This window comes from Gossypium hirsutum, chromosome D05 (genome assembly GCF_007990345.1).
Source record: "Gossypium hirsutum isolate 1008001.06 chromosome D05, Gossypium_hirsutum_v2.1, whole genome shotgun sequence".
Lineage (NCBI taxonomy): Eukaryota > Viridiplantae > Streptophyta > Magnoliopsida > Malvales > Malvaceae > Gossypium > Gossypium hirsutum.
Genome location: NC_053441.1, coordinates 16,052,262 through 16,069,514, shown reverse-complemented (window position 1 = coordinate 16,069,514; position 17,253 = coordinate 16,052,262). Strand labels below are relative to the sequence as shown.

The 17,253-nt window shown below is 36.0% G+C and overlaps 2 protein-coding genes and 2 non-coding genes across 4 annotated transcripts; all 4 read right to left on the bottom strand.

Moving 5' to 3' along the window:
• Nucleotides 1-724: 724 nt before the first annotated feature.
• On the bottom strand, nt 725-5,370 carry LOC107905722 (uncharacterized). Its single transcript, XM_016832445.2, has 9 exons — nt 4,838-5,370; nt 4,186-4,222; nt 3,987-4,071; nt 3,849-3,894; nt 3,659-3,757; nt 2,924-2,992; nt 2,488-2,839; nt 2,219-2,367; nt 725-1,795 (listed from the first exon to the last, which is right to left on the bottom strand). Exons 1-9 carry the CDS (start codon nt 5,285-5,287, stop codon nt 1,016-1,018), a joined length of 2,067 nt encoding a protein of 688 aa, XP_016687934.2. The 5' UTR covers nt 5,288-5,370; the 3' UTR covers nt 725-1,015.
• Nucleotides 5,371-6,720: 1,350 nt separating this feature from the next.
• On the bottom strand, nt 6,721-11,008 carry LOC107902676 (uncharacterized). Its single transcript, XR_005913967.1, has 9 exons — nt 10,389-11,008; nt 9,777-9,813; nt 9,576-9,660; nt 9,439-9,484; nt 9,250-9,348; nt 8,923-8,991; nt 8,487-8,838; nt 8,218-8,366; nt 6,721-7,795 (listed from the first exon to the last, which is right to left on the bottom strand). It is a non-coding gene; the product is annotated as an uncharacterized protein (transcript).
• Nucleotides 11,009-13,401: 2,393 nt separating this feature from the next.
• Nucleotides 13,402-13,465, bottom strand: LOC121218052 (small nucleolar RNA snoR101). Its single transcript, XR_005914319.1, has one exon. It is a non-coding gene; the product is annotated as a small nucleolar RNA snoR101 (small nucleolar RNA).
• A 1,594-nt stretch (nt 13,466-15,059) lies between these two features.
• LOC107905721 (high mobility group B protein 3) lies at nt 15,060-16,761 on the bottom strand. The gene is made up of 8 exons (XM_016832444.2): nt 16,602-16,761; nt 16,454-16,502; nt 16,240-16,347; nt 15,956-16,013; nt 15,821-15,865; nt 15,640-15,720; nt 15,430-15,525; nt 15,060-15,351 (listed from the first exon to the last, which is right to left on the bottom strand). Exons 2-8 carry the CDS (start codon nt 16,492-16,494, stop codon nt 15,334-15,336), a joined length of 447 nt encoding a protein of 148 aa, XP_016687933.1. The 5' UTR covers nt 16,495-16,502; nt 16,602-16,761; the 3' UTR covers nt 15,060-15,333.
• Between the last annotated feature and the right edge of the window lie 492 nt (nt 16,762-17,253).

Here is a 17,253-nt window from a genome sequence, read left to right as displayed (position 1 = left end):
ATGTAGATGGTGTGAGCGCGACACAGTTAGACTCCTATAATCTTCCAAAGGGCTCTGCTCCAGTTTGCCAAACAAAAATATGGGAGGCTTTGAAGTCCCTCTAAACTAAGATTCCACTATTGTCTGATGTATGCAAAAACGCCAAGCATTAGGTGGCCACCATGGCTATTTTCGGCGGCATAGAATATATTTCCAAACCTGGCCATTATTGTACAGTGAATGATTGAGATTTTTTTAACATAATGCATGCTATTGTTCAAATAAACAATTCTCTTCACTATTGATCTTGGAAAATGACTACTACTGCCCCTACCTTACCTCTTAAAGGATGAATATGCGAGGACAGCATATGTAACTAGGATGCAACTAGAAATATGCCAGGACAACTTATACACGATCACGAAAACTATGATATTATATTTTCAAGAAATTCTCTGCCTGGACTGGTATCTCAATGTGGGAGCGGAGGAAGGAAACAAATTAACACTGATACAGAACTAACAAGAGAACTGCATACATGCTCTCAACATATACAATATAATTATATATGCACATGTATATATAATTGCAATTTACATAACATCACTCAAACTCCCTTGGCAAAGTTTTCAGTGTCAGTTGCCCTCAATTTTGCATCAACTAGTTTAAGCACTACTTCATTGCTCCAAACATGAACATTTCATAATTCATGACATGAATGATATCTCGTACGTAATACCAGTAGTAGTATTGGTAACAATATTCATTAACAACTCAAAATATAACATGTTAGATATCGTATATAAATCTGTAATTTTTAACCCTATGAAAGAATTTGATATATCAATCTATACAAAATCTCCCCTACAATCTGATCCTATGACTTCTTGAGGAACCACTACTCAACGGACCTTCCAATGAAGAATGTAGTAAGTAAATTTCGACCAAATCTTATCATCATATACAGGCGTACTTGACCTAATACTACAATTAGCACATACAAACCACATCATATGGAAATCGTGTTGGCTGATTATTAGAGTTGCAATGCTAAATCAGGGCGCTGGGGTGAACCAATTGGCACACTAGAACTAGGTGAACCCGGTGCCAGAAATCTCACATTAAGATCAGGAGCAAATTGAAGGAAATTCGGTTCATTATAGGAACTCCGCTGAAGCCCGACATTAGTTGCCGCCGCATGTGACACCATTTCAGGCTCCACAGCCATTGCATTTCCAGAATGTAAAGCGATTGAACTATCTGCCAACTTGGCCTCTTTTGGAAGAAAATCACTAGCACCCGAAATCATGTCGTGTGTTTGAGTCGGCACTGTAGTCTTTTCAGACAAAGAATTTACACACTGTGTTACCAACCCCGTTTGAGAGGAATAACCAAACCCAAACCCACCAATAGAACCATTGATACCCGAGTGTGGAACAAGACTTTGCTGAAACTGATGAGAAGGTGCAGAAGTCGAGTCATTTTGAGAAGTTAGGCCTCTGACAGCTTCCATGTCTTCTCTACCCTGCAAAGGAAATCTACTTGCAGCAATGGAGTTTGAACCAGAAGTAGCTGTTGATAAAAATCTGCCAGGAGGGTTATCAGATAGAGAATTCGGAGATCTCTGCTTATCAGAAAAGGAACATTGTGGTTGCTCAACTGTCCTGTTTTCTCCAACCCATCCAGGACCAAACTTGAGTCCTCTAGGCAAAACACTTTCAATTTTCCTTGAAGCAATTTTCCAAACAACTGGTCCAAGATTTGCAGCAAAACGTGCCAAGCTTGTAGCATAACCATTTTCTGCACTCAAACCAACCTGACAGACAATGAAGGGGGGAAAAAGGGTTACCATTTTCTGCAGTCAAACTAACCTGATAAACAATATAATTGACCAAAATAAAATCGAGGGTGATAAAAATAATTAGTCAATATAAGGGATTGAACATTCTATTCTGCCACTGATCTGGATAGTTTTGTATTGTTCCCTCATAAACACTAGTTGTCAGAATATTCAAACACCCTTTTCGCTAGATATATAAACATATCAAATTACCAGGGCAAACCCACCTGCACCACAACTTTTGTATACAATTTATTAATAAACAAAAAGTTTAGGATTCCTTACCTGCGCTCAATGAGTCGAAGGTAGATCAGACATTCTAGCTATACAGCTCATACAATAATCTTCTAACTAATGCATTAATAACTGTTATTGCCATTATACAAACATAAAACGCACCGGAATTAGTTGCTTCAATTCTCCATCCAAGGTGGAAAAGGTATGTTGCTCATGTCCAGAAGTTGATGAGTGGTTGTAGGTGTCACGCCTGTTCTCATCTACTGCAAAATGTTTCATCCCATACTTCATCACAGCCCTCACAACAGAAGCTACAAAATGAGAGAAAAATAGCTCAATATGAAATACAGAAAATATGTAGTAAATAACATTTTACATTAAAAAAGCTAAACACTTAAGGATATGTATATAAAGTCAGATAAATACCAAACCTGGAAATTCATTCTCCCATTCAGATGAACAAATGGCATGATTCTCTTTGCTAGGAGAACCCCAGGAGGGCCTGATAAATGTATCAGCAGGCCGTAGTTTGAGGGAATTAGGTGCTTTCCTCAAATTGTAAGTGTTTGAAAGGCTAGAAGCATCTCGTCCAGCAGCTAGTGTTGCATCTGAGGAGTACTCAGAACCAACATGGTCAATAGATGACGATGAAACCAATGACTTTTTGAGGCTCTTTCCAGGTGGCCTTCCTCTCCTCACAACTTTCACTTGTGGTTCACCTTCATCACTATCTTGCCTCAAATTCTCAAAGTCCTTTCTAGCCAGCTCCTGCATTGATCGTGCCTAACCATCCAATCCAGACGTTTAAAATAACAGAGACCACAGTATCATGACAAAGGAATTAATACAATTGAGACCTAGACAAACCTGTCGAAAGTAAATTGTATCTGGTGCATTATACTGCATTGCATTCGAGCATATTAGGAAAACATCAATCTGCATGAATCAAACTCACAAATTTTCAGTTATACATCAAGTATCATTCCAGAAAAACTATATACTGACATGAAAATCATTTCATTAGGATTTTCATCTTCTCAGTTAACCACAAAAAGCAACTCACAGCATATATAGTTATCTGCTAGGAAAGAGTAACACAGTAAGATCCTATGCTAAACAAAACAAGTTTTGCAATCAAATTCCACAAATCATAGGCAAACCATTGGCAGTACCAAATAAATTATATATCATACGAACAGTAAAAAACAAAGGCAAGTAATTATCTTCTCAAACCAAATTAAAGAATCTTCCAGGCATAAGAGGCCAAAATGCTATCCCAAACAAGTGAACTTAATGAAGTACTTAAACATCATAGCCAACATCGTTACTACAGTAATCTCAAAAGGCATAGCATGCCTCCAGTATTCTTCAAGGACTTGCTTGACTGACAACACGCACTTGACTTGCCATATGCCATATACAATTGCTACAAAAACACACATCAACCAGAGAAATCCAGAAAATAACATCAGAAACTTAATCACCATTGACAGTAATGCAATCAAACAACTTAGTTGGCTTTCCCTCTCCACTATGTCAGGAGGAAGACGGATAGACGAACATTTTATCCACATTAGCAAAGAGAATGCTTGCAAAACAAACCTCAAATTGTTCTAAGGTAATATAAGCTCCCTCATCAAGTTTTTTCCTGACTGTCGAAAAGTCCATTGGGTGTGCAATAATATCATGGTAATCTGGAAGCTGTATCAAGACCAATCCAACATTATATCAGGAACCGTGATTTCACTTTTCAGTAATCTAGATTTATGCAAGAATGAAAAACAAAATGCACCTCTTCAGGATCTACTGGCTCAGAGAATACCCCATAAGTATCTTTCCTGGAAGTAGATTAAGTAAAAAGGATAAAAACCCGTCAAACGGAAGATAAACTAAGAAAAAGAAAATCAAATGAGCCAAAAATAACAAATACTTTTGAAGCCTGTCAAGAATGAACACCAACAACTTTTTGTCTGGCAAAGGCGTCGTGGGGGTGGGGCCAGACTCCACCGGTGACCCTGTCCACATATAAATGAAATAAAATTAATATAGTTAACAAAGCCCAACACTTCTTTTTTTCTAAGAATTCCCAGAAATGCCTTTTTTTCATGAAAACCGAGATAGACTTATACCATGAAGAGTGTCCGTCACTTTCGATAACTTTTCTCCCTGTAAGTAAGATAAACTCTCGTGTCAATACATATATTTATTTAACTCCCAAATTAAATGAAAAAAAAAACTATTAAAAGAGATACTTGCGTTGATTATTGAAGAATCACTGAGGAAAGTTACAGTAAAAAGCTACAACAATGCAAAGCAAGTACCAAAAAAAAAAAAAACAAAAACTTTGAAGTATTATTATTAAAGAAAAGAAAAGACAAACTGAAGCTTTACAGACATGATGGTCTGTGCATCTATTATTTTGCACAAAAATAAAGGAAGGATTAAATCCAAGACAAGAAATAATAAAATAATAATGGAAAATTCGTAAATCGGGAAAGAAAAGGAAGACAAACTATGTTCAAAACAACTTGAAGTTTAGCCGAAAATCAAAAAGTTGAAACAATATCCAATAAAAAAAGGTACATGACTTAGTCAAACTCATTCGTTCATCTCTGTTGCAATTATAAAATTTCGGCGCATGAGAAGCTATTTTCGATTCCCAAAATAAAACCCTAAAATAAAATATCCAAATAAAGTAGGAAAATCAATTTCTTGATTCTGTTTCAAAACCAGGACTTTAAAAAACCCGCGAAATCTATATATTAATGTATGATTTATCACCATTTGATCAGATCCAGGCTTGGCGGCGGTAAACTTGCGACGCTTGAGTGACGCGTCGGGATTGTCACCATCCGCATTCGAATCGGACCCATAGGAGGCCGAATTGAGCGCCGAAGGAATCGGATAATGCTGATCAGTACGAGAAGAATTGAAACCAAGCAATGGTTTATGCTTCTTCTGTAGGCGGTCGTCGTCGTCGTCGTCTTCTCCTCCGGAAATCGATCCGGAAACTGGGGACCCACCGTTGAGATTTGGGTGGCGGCGAGTGGATCGGCGGTTCGAATTGATAGAAGAATTAGGGGTTTTTTGAAGAAGCAATTGCGGTTGCTGCGGCTCCTGCAGTTGTTGTTGTTTGAGAGAGCGTTTTTGAAGTTCTAAGAGAGAGGGCCTTCCCTTCTTCCTCTTCTTCCTTGTCTCCGCTGCTATCTCACCACCACCACCACCTCCCATTGCTTTTTCCTTTTCGTTTTTTTTTTTTTTTTTTGCTATCTAAACAATCTTTGGATTTCTGTTTGATTTATTTATTTTATATTATTTACTTTTTTATTATGTTTTTAATATGAAGGAACATTGGGAGAAGAGAGGGGGGAACAGATGCCAGCGTGGAGGGAAAGTCACGTGAAATAGAAGTTGCATTGATTTGCAGCGTTGCACCTTCTTTTGTGGTAAATCAATTTAGGTATAATATTTATTTACCCTCTAATTTTATAAAAAGGTTATTTTAGTTTTTGATATTTTTTAGTCTTTAAATTTATATTTTTTATTAAATCATTTTAAAATAGATAAAAAATTAATATTTTTTTATTTTGTTAACATTACATACATGTAGAGCATCACGTGGATGACACACTAGTATTCAATTAATTATTTTAAGTTTTAAAAATTTTAATGATTTTTAATTTTTTTATAAAAAATACTTTTTAAATATTTTAAATTTTTTTAAAATTTAATTAAATGCTAACATCTCATCTACATGACAATCTATGTATATACCAGATCAATAATATTAAATAACATTAATTTTTTCATCTATTTTTAGATAATTTAAAAAAAATAGAAGTTCAACATGTATAAAAGACAAAAAAAATTAAAAAAATAACTAAAATAACTTTTTTATGAAATTAGAGAGCTAAATAAATCATTATACTATTAAACTATTACTTTACTTTTACCTTGAGCACAAAATAAGAGGATGAGCTTTCCAAAATATTTTGTAATTAAAATATTAAATTTTAAAGTATTTAGTGTAATCTTATAAAATATTATTTAATTACACAAATTATTACAACATTAATAATATTTATGTAATAAGAGAAATTGTTACAAATATTTAATATTTTGTGTTATACGAATTACATAAATAAATTATATGTTAAATGTAATGTTGGAGTTGGTTAGACCTCAGACATAAGTGTACCTCGCATGGCTCACATCTTGTCCATCAAGATACCAAGTCATACTTTCTGTATCTCGTCAAAGGACTATAATTTGCTAGAATACTTCGCTAATCATGCGACACATGGACTCTATCATGTCCTATCACAAACCAACACAGGTAATCCTATACGGATCTAATTTCCAAAGGCATCAAAGACACATGGAGATATTTGTATGGAAAACCATCATTTGTTGATATAGTTTTCCCAATGGTTAATAATAGATAATGGGACACAATTTTAAAGACAATTTTATATGCACATAAAGATAATTATATATGCGCATGTATATATAATTGCCATTTATATAACATCACTCAACCCCCCTTAGCAATCAGTTGCTCTCTATTTTGCATCAATTAGTTTAAGCATTACTTCATTGCTCCAAACATGAACATTTCATAATTCATGACATGAATGATATCTCGTACGTAATACCAGTAGTAGTATTGGTAACAATATTCATTAACAACTCAAAATATACAATGTTAGATACCGTATGTTGCATACAAATCTGTAATTTTTTAACCCTGTGAAAGAATTTGACATACCAATCTGTACAAAATCTCACCTACAATCTGATCCTATGACTTCTTGAGGAACCACTACTCAACGGACCTTCCAATGAAGAATGTAGTCAGTAAATTCGACCAAATCTTATCATCATATACAGGCGTACTTGACCTAATACTACAATTAGCACATACAAGCCACATCATACGGAAATCGTGTTGGCTGATTATTAGAGCTGCAATGCTAAATCAGGGCGCTGGGATGAACCAATTGGCACACTAGAACTAGGTGAACCCAGTGCCAGAAATCTCACATTAAGATCAGGAGCAAATGGAAGGAAATTCGGTTCATTATAGGAACTCCGCTGAAGCCCGACATTAGTTGCTGCCGCATGTGACACCATTTCAGGCTCCACAGCCATTGCATTTCCAGAATGTAAAGTGATTGAACTATCTGCCAGCTTGGCCTCTTTTGGAAGAGAATTACTAGCACCCGAAACCATGACATGTGTTTGAGTCGGCACTGAAGTCTTTTCAGACAACGAATTTACACACTGTGTTACCAACCCCATTTGAGAGTAATAACCAAACCCAAACCCACCAATAGAACCATTGATACCCGTGTGTGGGACAAGACTTTGCTGAAGCTGATGAGAAGGTGCAGAAGTCGAGTCATTTTGAGAAGTTAGGCCTACGACAGTTTCCATGTCTTCTCTACCTTGCAAAGGAAATCTACTTGCAGCAATGGAGTTTGAACCAGAAGTGGCTGTAGATAAAAATCTGCCAGGAGGGTTATCAGATAGAGAATTCGGAGTTCTATGCTTATCAGATAAGGAACATTGTGGCTGCTCAACTGTCCTGTTTTCTACAACCCATCCAGGACCAAACTTGAGTCCACTAGGCAAAACACTTTCAATTTTCCTTGAAGCAATTTTCCACACAACAGGTCCAAGATTTGCAGCAAAACGTGCCAAGCTTGTAGCATAACCACTTTCTGCACTCAAACCAACCTGATGGACAATGAAAGGGGAAAAAAGGCTTACCATTTCCTGCAGTCAAACCAACCTGATAAACAATACAATTGACCAAAATAAAATTGAGGGAGATAAAAAGAATTAGTCAATATAAGGGATTGAGCATTCTATTCTGCCGCTGATCTGGATAGTTTTTTATTGTTCCCTCATAAACACTAGTTGTCAGAATACTTGAACATCCTTTTGGCTAGATATATAAACATAACAAATTACCAGCGCAAGCCTACCTGCACCACAACTTTGTATGCAGTTTATTAATAAACAAAAAGTTTAGGATTCCTTACCTGCACTCAATGAGTATAGGGTCGATCACACATTCCAGCTATACAGCTCATACAATAATCTTCTAACTAATGCATTAATAACTGTTATTGCCATTATACAAACATAAAACACACCGGAATTAGTTGCTTCAATTCTCCATCCAAGGTGGAAAAGGTACGTTGCTCATGTCCAGAAGTCGATGAGTGGTTGTAGGTGTCACGCCTGTTCTCATCTACTGCAAAATGTTTCATCCCATACTTCATCACAGCCCTCACAACAGAAGCTACAAAACGAGAGAAAAATAGCTCAATATGAAATATTGAAAATATGTAGTAAATAACATTTTACATAAAAAAAGCTAAAGACTTGAGGATATGTATATAAAGTCAGATAAATACCAAACCTGGAAATTCATTCTCCCATTCAGATGAACAAATGGCATGATTTTCTTTGCTAGGAGAACCCCAGGAGGGCCTGATGAATGCATCAGCAGGCCGTAGCTTGAGGGAATTAGGTCCTTTCCTCAAATTGTAAGTGTTTGAAAGAATGGAAGCATCTCGTCCAGCAGCTAGAGTTGCACCTGAGGAGCACTCGGAACCAACATGGTCAATAGATGACGATGAAACCAATGACTTTTTGAGACTCTTTCCAGGTGGCCTTCCTCTCCTCACAACTTTCACTTGTGGTTCACCTTCATCACTATCTTGCCTCAAATTTTCAAAGTCCTTTCTAGCCAGCTCTTGCATTGATCGTGCCTAACCAACCAATCCAAACGTTTAAAATAACAGAGACAACAGTATCATGACAAAGGAATTAATTCAATTGAGACCTAGACAAACCTGTCGAAAGTAAATTGTATCTGGTGCATTATACTGCATTGCATTCGAGCATATTAGGAAAACATCAATCTGCATGAATCAAACTCACAAATTTTCAGTTAAACATCAAGTATCATTCCAGTTAAACAACACAAACTTGACTCGGCATATACATTTTCTACAAAAACACACAAATCAACCAGAGAAAATAACATCAGAAACTTGATCAGCATAGACGGTAATGCAGTCAAACAACTTAATTGGCCTTCCGTCTCCACCATGTGAGAGGGAAGACAGCTAGGTGAGCATTGTATCCACATTAGCAAAGAGAATGCTTGCAAAACAAACCTCAAATTGTTCCAAGGTAGTATAAGCTCCCTCATCAAGTTTTTTCCTGACTGTCGAGAAGTCCATTGGGTGTGCAATAATGTCATGGTAATCTGGAAGCTGTATCAAGACAATCCAACATTATATCAGGAACCATGATTTCACTTTTCAGTAAGCTAGATTTATGCAAGAATGAAAAACAAAATGCACCTCTTCAGGATCTACTGGTTCAGAGAATACCCCATAAATGTCTTTCCTGGAAGTAGATTAAGTAAAAACGATCAAAACCCATCAAAAGGAAGACTGGATAAGAATAAAAAATCAAATGAACCAAAAATAACAAATACTTTTGGAGCCTGTCAAGAATGAAGACCAACAACTTTTGGTCTGGCAAAGGCGTCGTGGGGGTGGGGCCAGACTCCACCGGTGACCCTGTCCACACATATATATGAAACAAAATTAATATAGTTACCACAACCCAACACTTTTTTTTTTTTAAGAATTCCCAGAAATGCCTTTTTTGCAAGAAAATCCAGATAGAATTATACCATGAAGAGTGTCCGTCACTTTCGGTAACTTTTCTCCCTGTGAATAAGATAAACTCTCGTATCAATAATAAACATATATTTATCTAACTCCCAAAATAAATAAATAAATAAAGTATTAAAAGAGATATTTGCGTTTATTTTTGAAGAATCACTGAGGAAAAGTTACAGTAAAAAGCTACAACAATGCAAAGGAAGTAGCGAAAAAAAACTTTTTAGTAATTATTAAAGAAAAGACAAAACTGAAGCTTTACAGACATGGTGGTCTGTGCATCTATTATTTTGCACAAAAATAAAGGAATAAATGCAAGATAATAAATAATAAAATAATAATGGAAAATTCGTAAATCAGGAAAGAAAAGTAAGACGAACTGTGTTCAATCCAACTCGAAGTATTGCCAAAATTCAAAAAAGTTAAAACAATAACCGATTAAAAAAAGGTACATGACTTAGTCAAACTCGTTCATTCATCTCCGTTGCAATCATAAAATTTCGGCGCACGAGAAACTAAAAATATGAACCCTAAAATAAAATATCCAATTAAAGTAGGAAAATCATCTTTTGTTTCTGTTTCGAAAACCCGCGAATCCTATATATTAATGTATGATTAATCACCATTTCATAAGATCCAGGATTGGCGTTGGTAAACTTGCGACGCTTGAGTGACGCGTCGGGATCGTCATCATCCGCATTTGAATCGGACCCATAGGAGGCCGAATTGAGCGCCAAAGGAAGCGGATAATGCTGATGATTACGAGAAGAATTGAAGCCTAGCAATGGTTTATGCTTCTTCTCTAGGCGTTCGTCATCATCATCGTTTCCTCCGGAATCCAGCCGGGAACAGGGGAGTCACCCTTGAGATTGGGATGGCGGCGAGCGGATCGGTGGTTCGAATTTATAGAAGAATTAGGGTTTATGAGATTAGGGGTTTTTTGTAGAAGCGATGGCTGTTGCTGCGGCTTCTGAAGTTGTTGTTTGAGAGAGCGTTTTTGGAGTTCTAAGAGAGAGGGCCTTCCCTTCTTCTTCTTTTTCTTCTTCTTCCTTGTCTCCGATGACATATCACCACCATCACCTCTCATTGCTTTCTCTTTTTCTCTCAGTACAACCTTTCGGCTACCGTTCCATATTTTGTTTTTATTAGAAACAAGAGAGAGAAGGTACAGGATTACATGCCAGCATGGAGGGGAAAGTCACGTGATATGAATGGATATTCGCGCGTCCAATACTCACGTAAATAGTAATACCTGCAGCCTGCAAATCATTTAGTTTGTGCTTGCCAATCAAAATTCATCACATTATCAGATAGTATAATCGAAGAAACCCCTAAATCATTTAAGTTTGTTCTTTTATTTTCGCCCAATTAAATTAAAATATTTTTTCCATCTCAACTCAAAATTTTACTTTAAATAAATATAATTAGACCTTTCATAATTAAAACTAAAACTACATATAGAGTGCCGGAAAGTAGTAGTACTCAACTAATGTACCCAAAAAAAAGAATGCCAATAGCTCTACTATAACACACCATAAATTATGAAGCATCATATCTTATGTACAATATCCCTGCTTGCCAACCCATTCAAGGCTAATGAAAGAAAAAAGAATCCTAACTAGCCAATAAATTTTAATATGCCATCGCCCCTCAGCTGTGCAACCAAACAAGGGTCCCAGCGTTTGCAATAAGGAAAATATATGCCCTATGTTCACTAATTCTGCTCCGAGTAAACACGTGGTTGTCCTCTCTCGGCTATAACATTCCCCTCCCTGATTGCTTCTGCAACATCTTTAATTGCTTCCCTTATGCTTTTTAAACTCCCTTTCAAATACTTCCAACTCTTGTCGCCTTTCGTTTTTTCCCTTTCAATGATGTTGCTGACTGGTATCATTCGTGTCTTTTTTCTCCATACTTGCACCAACTACTTCTTGCAAAGGGATACCATCAGGCATCAAATACTCGGCCACCTATTGAGCAGCCCAATTGACCCCTTTTAGCTCCTTTCCTCTTCTCTCTTATCTTTAGCAAAAAGCATCACAAGCATATCATAATTAGCAATTCTTGTAATCATCCATTTTTTTGCATCAGGTTTTGACTGACAAACAAGACAGCACGAACTGGAAATTAGTTCCGTAGTAACCAAGCACAAGAAGCAGATAACTTGGACAAGAACATTTTACCAACCTTCGCAAGTGCTTTCCATAGTTCAGGCTTAGCAGTCCACATTTTAGTGCCTGGACTCCAAGCAAAACCACTTCTGCAATTGAAAAGGTCGTAACACTCATAAAAGTTATGCTTCAGAGTCTTTATACGATTTTTCAGGAGGCCTTTCTCAATGGGGATCCCAATCTTTTCATGCAATTCATTCGCCATATTTTCATATGCCATTGTAGTGAAGACTCTATCAATCCTGTTTCCCAAACTCTGTTGGTGCAAGAGAGCATCAATGAGGACATCATCCTTAGGCTGTGTCTACTTCAACACGTTCCTCTTATTCACATTAATATTCTTAAATTTACCCATTATTCTTACGTGCATTGCAATAAGATGTTAGCCGTGAAAGCAATTGAAGGCATTATGTTCGCCTAAAGATAGGAAAGAATCAACTATAACCAGGCAATCTGAAGATAGGAAAGAATCAACACCATAAAAAATAGCATATGGAGGATGCATTCAAATTGACAAAAAAGAAACATGGATCCCTCTAAAAGAAACCGAAGTGCACCCCTAGAAATGGGCATTTCCAGAATGCACATTATTTATTTTAGAAACTGATGTTTTTCCTGAAGTGGTAGCAATGGGATTCGTGCACTTTACACAACCCAAGTTGAACGATTATCATTTTATATCTTCATTGACAACTCATTATTCAGTCTGTGGACTAAGCATTAATTGTCAAAAGAGTACAACATACTACTAGAGAAGAAAAGTAAACATACACTAGCAAAATGTGAGTAACCTACTTCTCAAAAAAGGTGTGTAATCTAGCTACTTTTTGTAGAAGTATTTGACGAATTAATTAGATATTTGAACTCATCAAGATAAACACAAATGAAAAGGCTTCCTTTACATGGATATGGGTCATCTTTTAGGCTTTGCTCGGTAGAGTGGAAAGAAAATTAGAAAGATGGAAATTTGAAAGGGTAGAAAACTAGAAGGACAGAAAATATAAATTTCTTTCCATAAGTGTGCTTAGTAAAAGAGATGGAAAAACGAAAAGAAAATTACTTTTTCTTTCTGTCCATTGCTTGGTAGAATTGAAAAATAAAAGGAAAGAAAATAGAACATTTGAAAACTGCATAATTTTGAACTAACATATACATGGATTGATTTTTATGCATTAGGATGGAAAATGATCATCTCTCCTATTTTTTTTCCTTTCACTTTTCTTCTCAACTAAGCACACTCAAAATTTATTTTCTTTCCACTTTTTCATTCCCTACTCCTATCCCGCCACATTTTCACCTAACTAAGCACACCCTTATTGCCATTGCTATAGAATTTGTGCAACAAGGCACACTAACAGCAGAAAGCAGATCAAAGAATTATTTTCTTTTAAAAAAAGAAAACAATAAACTAGAAAGACGAAAGAAAATATTCTATTGTAATTTGTAATATGCAGTGCAATGAAAGCGCATCAGCAGATATACTTCTCAACAGGTGAGCTCACCAGAAGTTCAGAGATCAAGTGTAAGCATCATGCGCCCTAACTTTGCACCACAATTTTCAAGTCATAACAACATTTTAAATGGGTTCCATCATTTCTCCTCTACCCACCACCAAGAACTAAATGAAAAATGATCAAAAGATTGCATCACCGTTTTTACACAGTGAGCCAATGACTCAAAACTGAGAACACAAATCTAGAATCCTTTTAGAGGACTGACCAAATATATGGTTAGCTAGTAAGAGTAGCACTTTAATAAACAAACAACGGTCACTCATCAACACTGTTGAATCACTGCATCGCAATTTCTTCCCTCAATATTTCTTGAGAGCCAGAAGGACGAAATCCCTACCCTACGCCTTACGAGGGCGCCCTAGCCAAATTCAATCCCAAGGGTCAATCAAGCCTTTTCAACTAGTTCAAATAGTCGTCACAGTCTTCGTTCCTGCTTTCAGGACCGGAGAGGACGAGCTGATCCTCCGTCTTCATCTTCGTCAACTGGAAATTGATGCCTGGCAGTGGCAGGGTGCATCCACTGGACTGGGAAATAGGGGTGTGCAAAATTCGGATAAAATCGAAAAAATTTAGTTAAACGACCGATTAACCGAATTCGGCCGTTAATCGAATTTTTTCGGTCGGGGGTTAGTTAATTATTTTTTGATTTTTCAGTTATCGATTAATTCGGTTCGAAACCGGTCGGTTAACCGAATTTTTTTAGTTTAACCGAAAAAATTAATAAATAAAATTATAATATATAAATAGGCTCATTATTCACCTAAACCCAATTCAAACCCAAGTATTCAACCCAACCTAATTACTCAACCCAACCCAATCATAAAAATTACAAATAATTTAATAAATAAAAATAAAATTCTAAAACTAAAACTAAAGTCTAAAAGTCTAAAAATAATTTAATTACGTAGTGATTCAATTCGGTTAATTTGAGTAATTCGGTTAATTCGATTAATTTTTAACCAAAAATAAAAAAAAACATATAATTTTCAATTAATTCGGTTAACCGACCGAATTAATCGAAAAAATTTCGGTTCGGTTAATTTTTTTAAAAAAATTTTAGTTCGGTTAACGATTAAAAATTTTAAAAAGTCGATTAATTCAGTTAATGTTATTTCGGGTCGGTTAACCGAATGAACACCCCTACTGGAAACGGTGGGTAAAAAATCACATTTCGTTAGGGGTCTTTCCATTAAAACAATATATGGTATGTACCATATTTGCTACTGCTCTCGTAAGTCAGCCCATATTTCTCAACCTGATTTTGTCTCCTTTTTAGTGAAAATTCCAAAATTAACGAAAATCAAGAAAATAAAACACGATACAGTACAATTATTATTCTTTATTCCCACCCCCACCCCCCTCTTTTGCCAAGGCTTCAAATTCAGGTGTCACACGTTAATCGCCGAACTAAAATATTTGTTTGAATAAAGTACTTTGTGTCAATAAAAATGCTTATTAACCTGCAATAAACATCGTCTTTTAATGTTTTTTTTTCAGAGTTAGTAACATTGGAACACTTAATTCAAATTTAATATTATATAATATATAAAAAAATCAGTTTTACGTAATCACAAAACATAAAATATATGAACGCATCAACATCATCATCTAAAAAGGATATTTTTACAAGCCATTCTTCAACGTTAAAATCAAGAGTACAATATAATATAGCACCAAATCTCCCACCATCTACAGCTATTAATTTCTTAAAGGTCGAAAGAAACTAAGAGGATTAAGAGGTACATTTTTTTTCCCTTTAGATGACATGCATATGCCCATCTAGAGAGAATAACATGGGAACATCAAAAGCATTAACATATAAGCAATTAAGCACCAGCCTACTTCGTTATGCTATCTCTCCTCCCACAAGTCTTCCTTCCTTCTTAGTCATCATCTTCTTCCTGCATTTTAATATAGAAGTTCAATAACCAACTTGATCGGTAACGACAATAAAAGGAAAACAAAATATTGCAACTCACCTCTCCGCTGCCTTCTTCATCGTCCTCATCCTCCTCATCATTCACCTCAGACACCGACTTCTCAGACTCCGACTCTTCTTCTTTGGGAGCCTCAGCCTGGAATCCAAAAAGGAAAAAAAAAATCATGAACTATAAACAGCCCTAACAGAAACTTTAAAATCATTAAACAAGAAAAAAAAAACAAATTAACTAAGAAATAAAGGAAATTACCTGTCTCTTAGTGTAGGCCTTCATGTTCTTTTCATACTCGACCTTTCGCTTCTCTGCCTTTGCTATATAAGGTGCTTTTTCCTAAATGTTTTTAATTATTACGATTGTTAAGTTAATCACAAAATAGATTTGTGTGCTTTTACAGAATTTTAACGATGAACAAACAAAAAAATTTACTTACAGCATCAGACAAGCTCTTCCATTTTTCTCCACCAGCTTTGCCCACCTAAATTTGACAACAGAAGAGAAATAGAACCGAGGGAAACAATTCTACGGCTTTAAAAAAGAAGAAATAAAAATTATAATTCATGCTTACAGCAGCGACAGATTTGTTTTTTGGGTGTTCCTTCTTGTATTGCTCACGGAACTCCTCCCTGAAGATCAAGAAATGAAAATTACCGAATTGGATAAGAAAATGACAGTAAGTCAAGAAACAACTCCTCGAAGCTTGAAATTAGCTTTGACCATAAAAAGGATCATTCGATTCACCTCGTCGATCGGCGTTTTACGAAGAATAGAAACGCCAGAGCTTTCCTTGAAACCAAAAATATATAAAGAAAAAAAAACCTACATATACAGGATAGAATTTTGAATGATTACATGAAAACGAAGAAGGCACTAGCAGGCCTCTTTGGCTTGTTTGGATCCTTAGCCGCCTTCCCCGATTTCTTTCCAGCTTTGGCGCTAGATTTCTTGTTCACGGCGAGCCTATCGACAAATCAGAGAATAAAGTCAACCAATAAGAAACGTAATCCTCATCTAGATCTGAAATCTTAGAACAATCGGTATGAAGAAGATAAAAGAAAAAACGAACCTGGAGCTCTTAGTATCTGACTTGGATTTACCTCCCTTCATGTTGTATCCTGCAATTAAGATCGCAGATCAGGAAAAAGCCACTAAAATCGACAGGAAGCCGAAAAAGTTGTGGGAAAATGATGAATAGCAAGGGCGAGGGGAAATACCTGATTGGTGAGGTAGGGTTAGGGTTGATGTGAAAGGGGGAGGGGGGAAGAAAGAGAACAGAAAAGGAAAGGACAGAGAGAGATTAAGTGGCAAATTAAAATTCAATTGCGCTGTCAATCCAAAAAAAAATCTCAATTTGCGCTGGAAATGAAAATTGAGAGGATGAGGCTGGGTTGACGTTGGGCTTTGAGCATTGGGCTGCAATTTATGATTTCAACAGGGTTCGATCAATTCCACCCAACTGGACTTGATAGAGCCTTCTTGTTTCATCATGCGTCCAGTATTCTTGGTTTAATACCAAAAATGGATGGTTTATGTATGGTATTTGTTCAATACGTACAACCAACAGAAGAACAGAGTCATGATGTGTCTAAAATTAATAATGTCTTATGTCCAACTGGAGATTTTTTTTTATGCTAGCTTCTTTCATCATGCATCCACTCCAGTAGGTTTGATCAACCCCCTTCCATTTCTTTTGCTTTGACTTTGAGTTAGGCTTTGCGCTTTATGATCAGCCACAAGAGTTTTTTTTGTAATAAAACTTCTTTTTATTTTTACCGAAAAACTAATTTATGTTTCATACATAATTGACATCCTTTATTAATAAATTTAAATAACTGTTAAAATGTCTAATCTCTATATTAGTTTTCT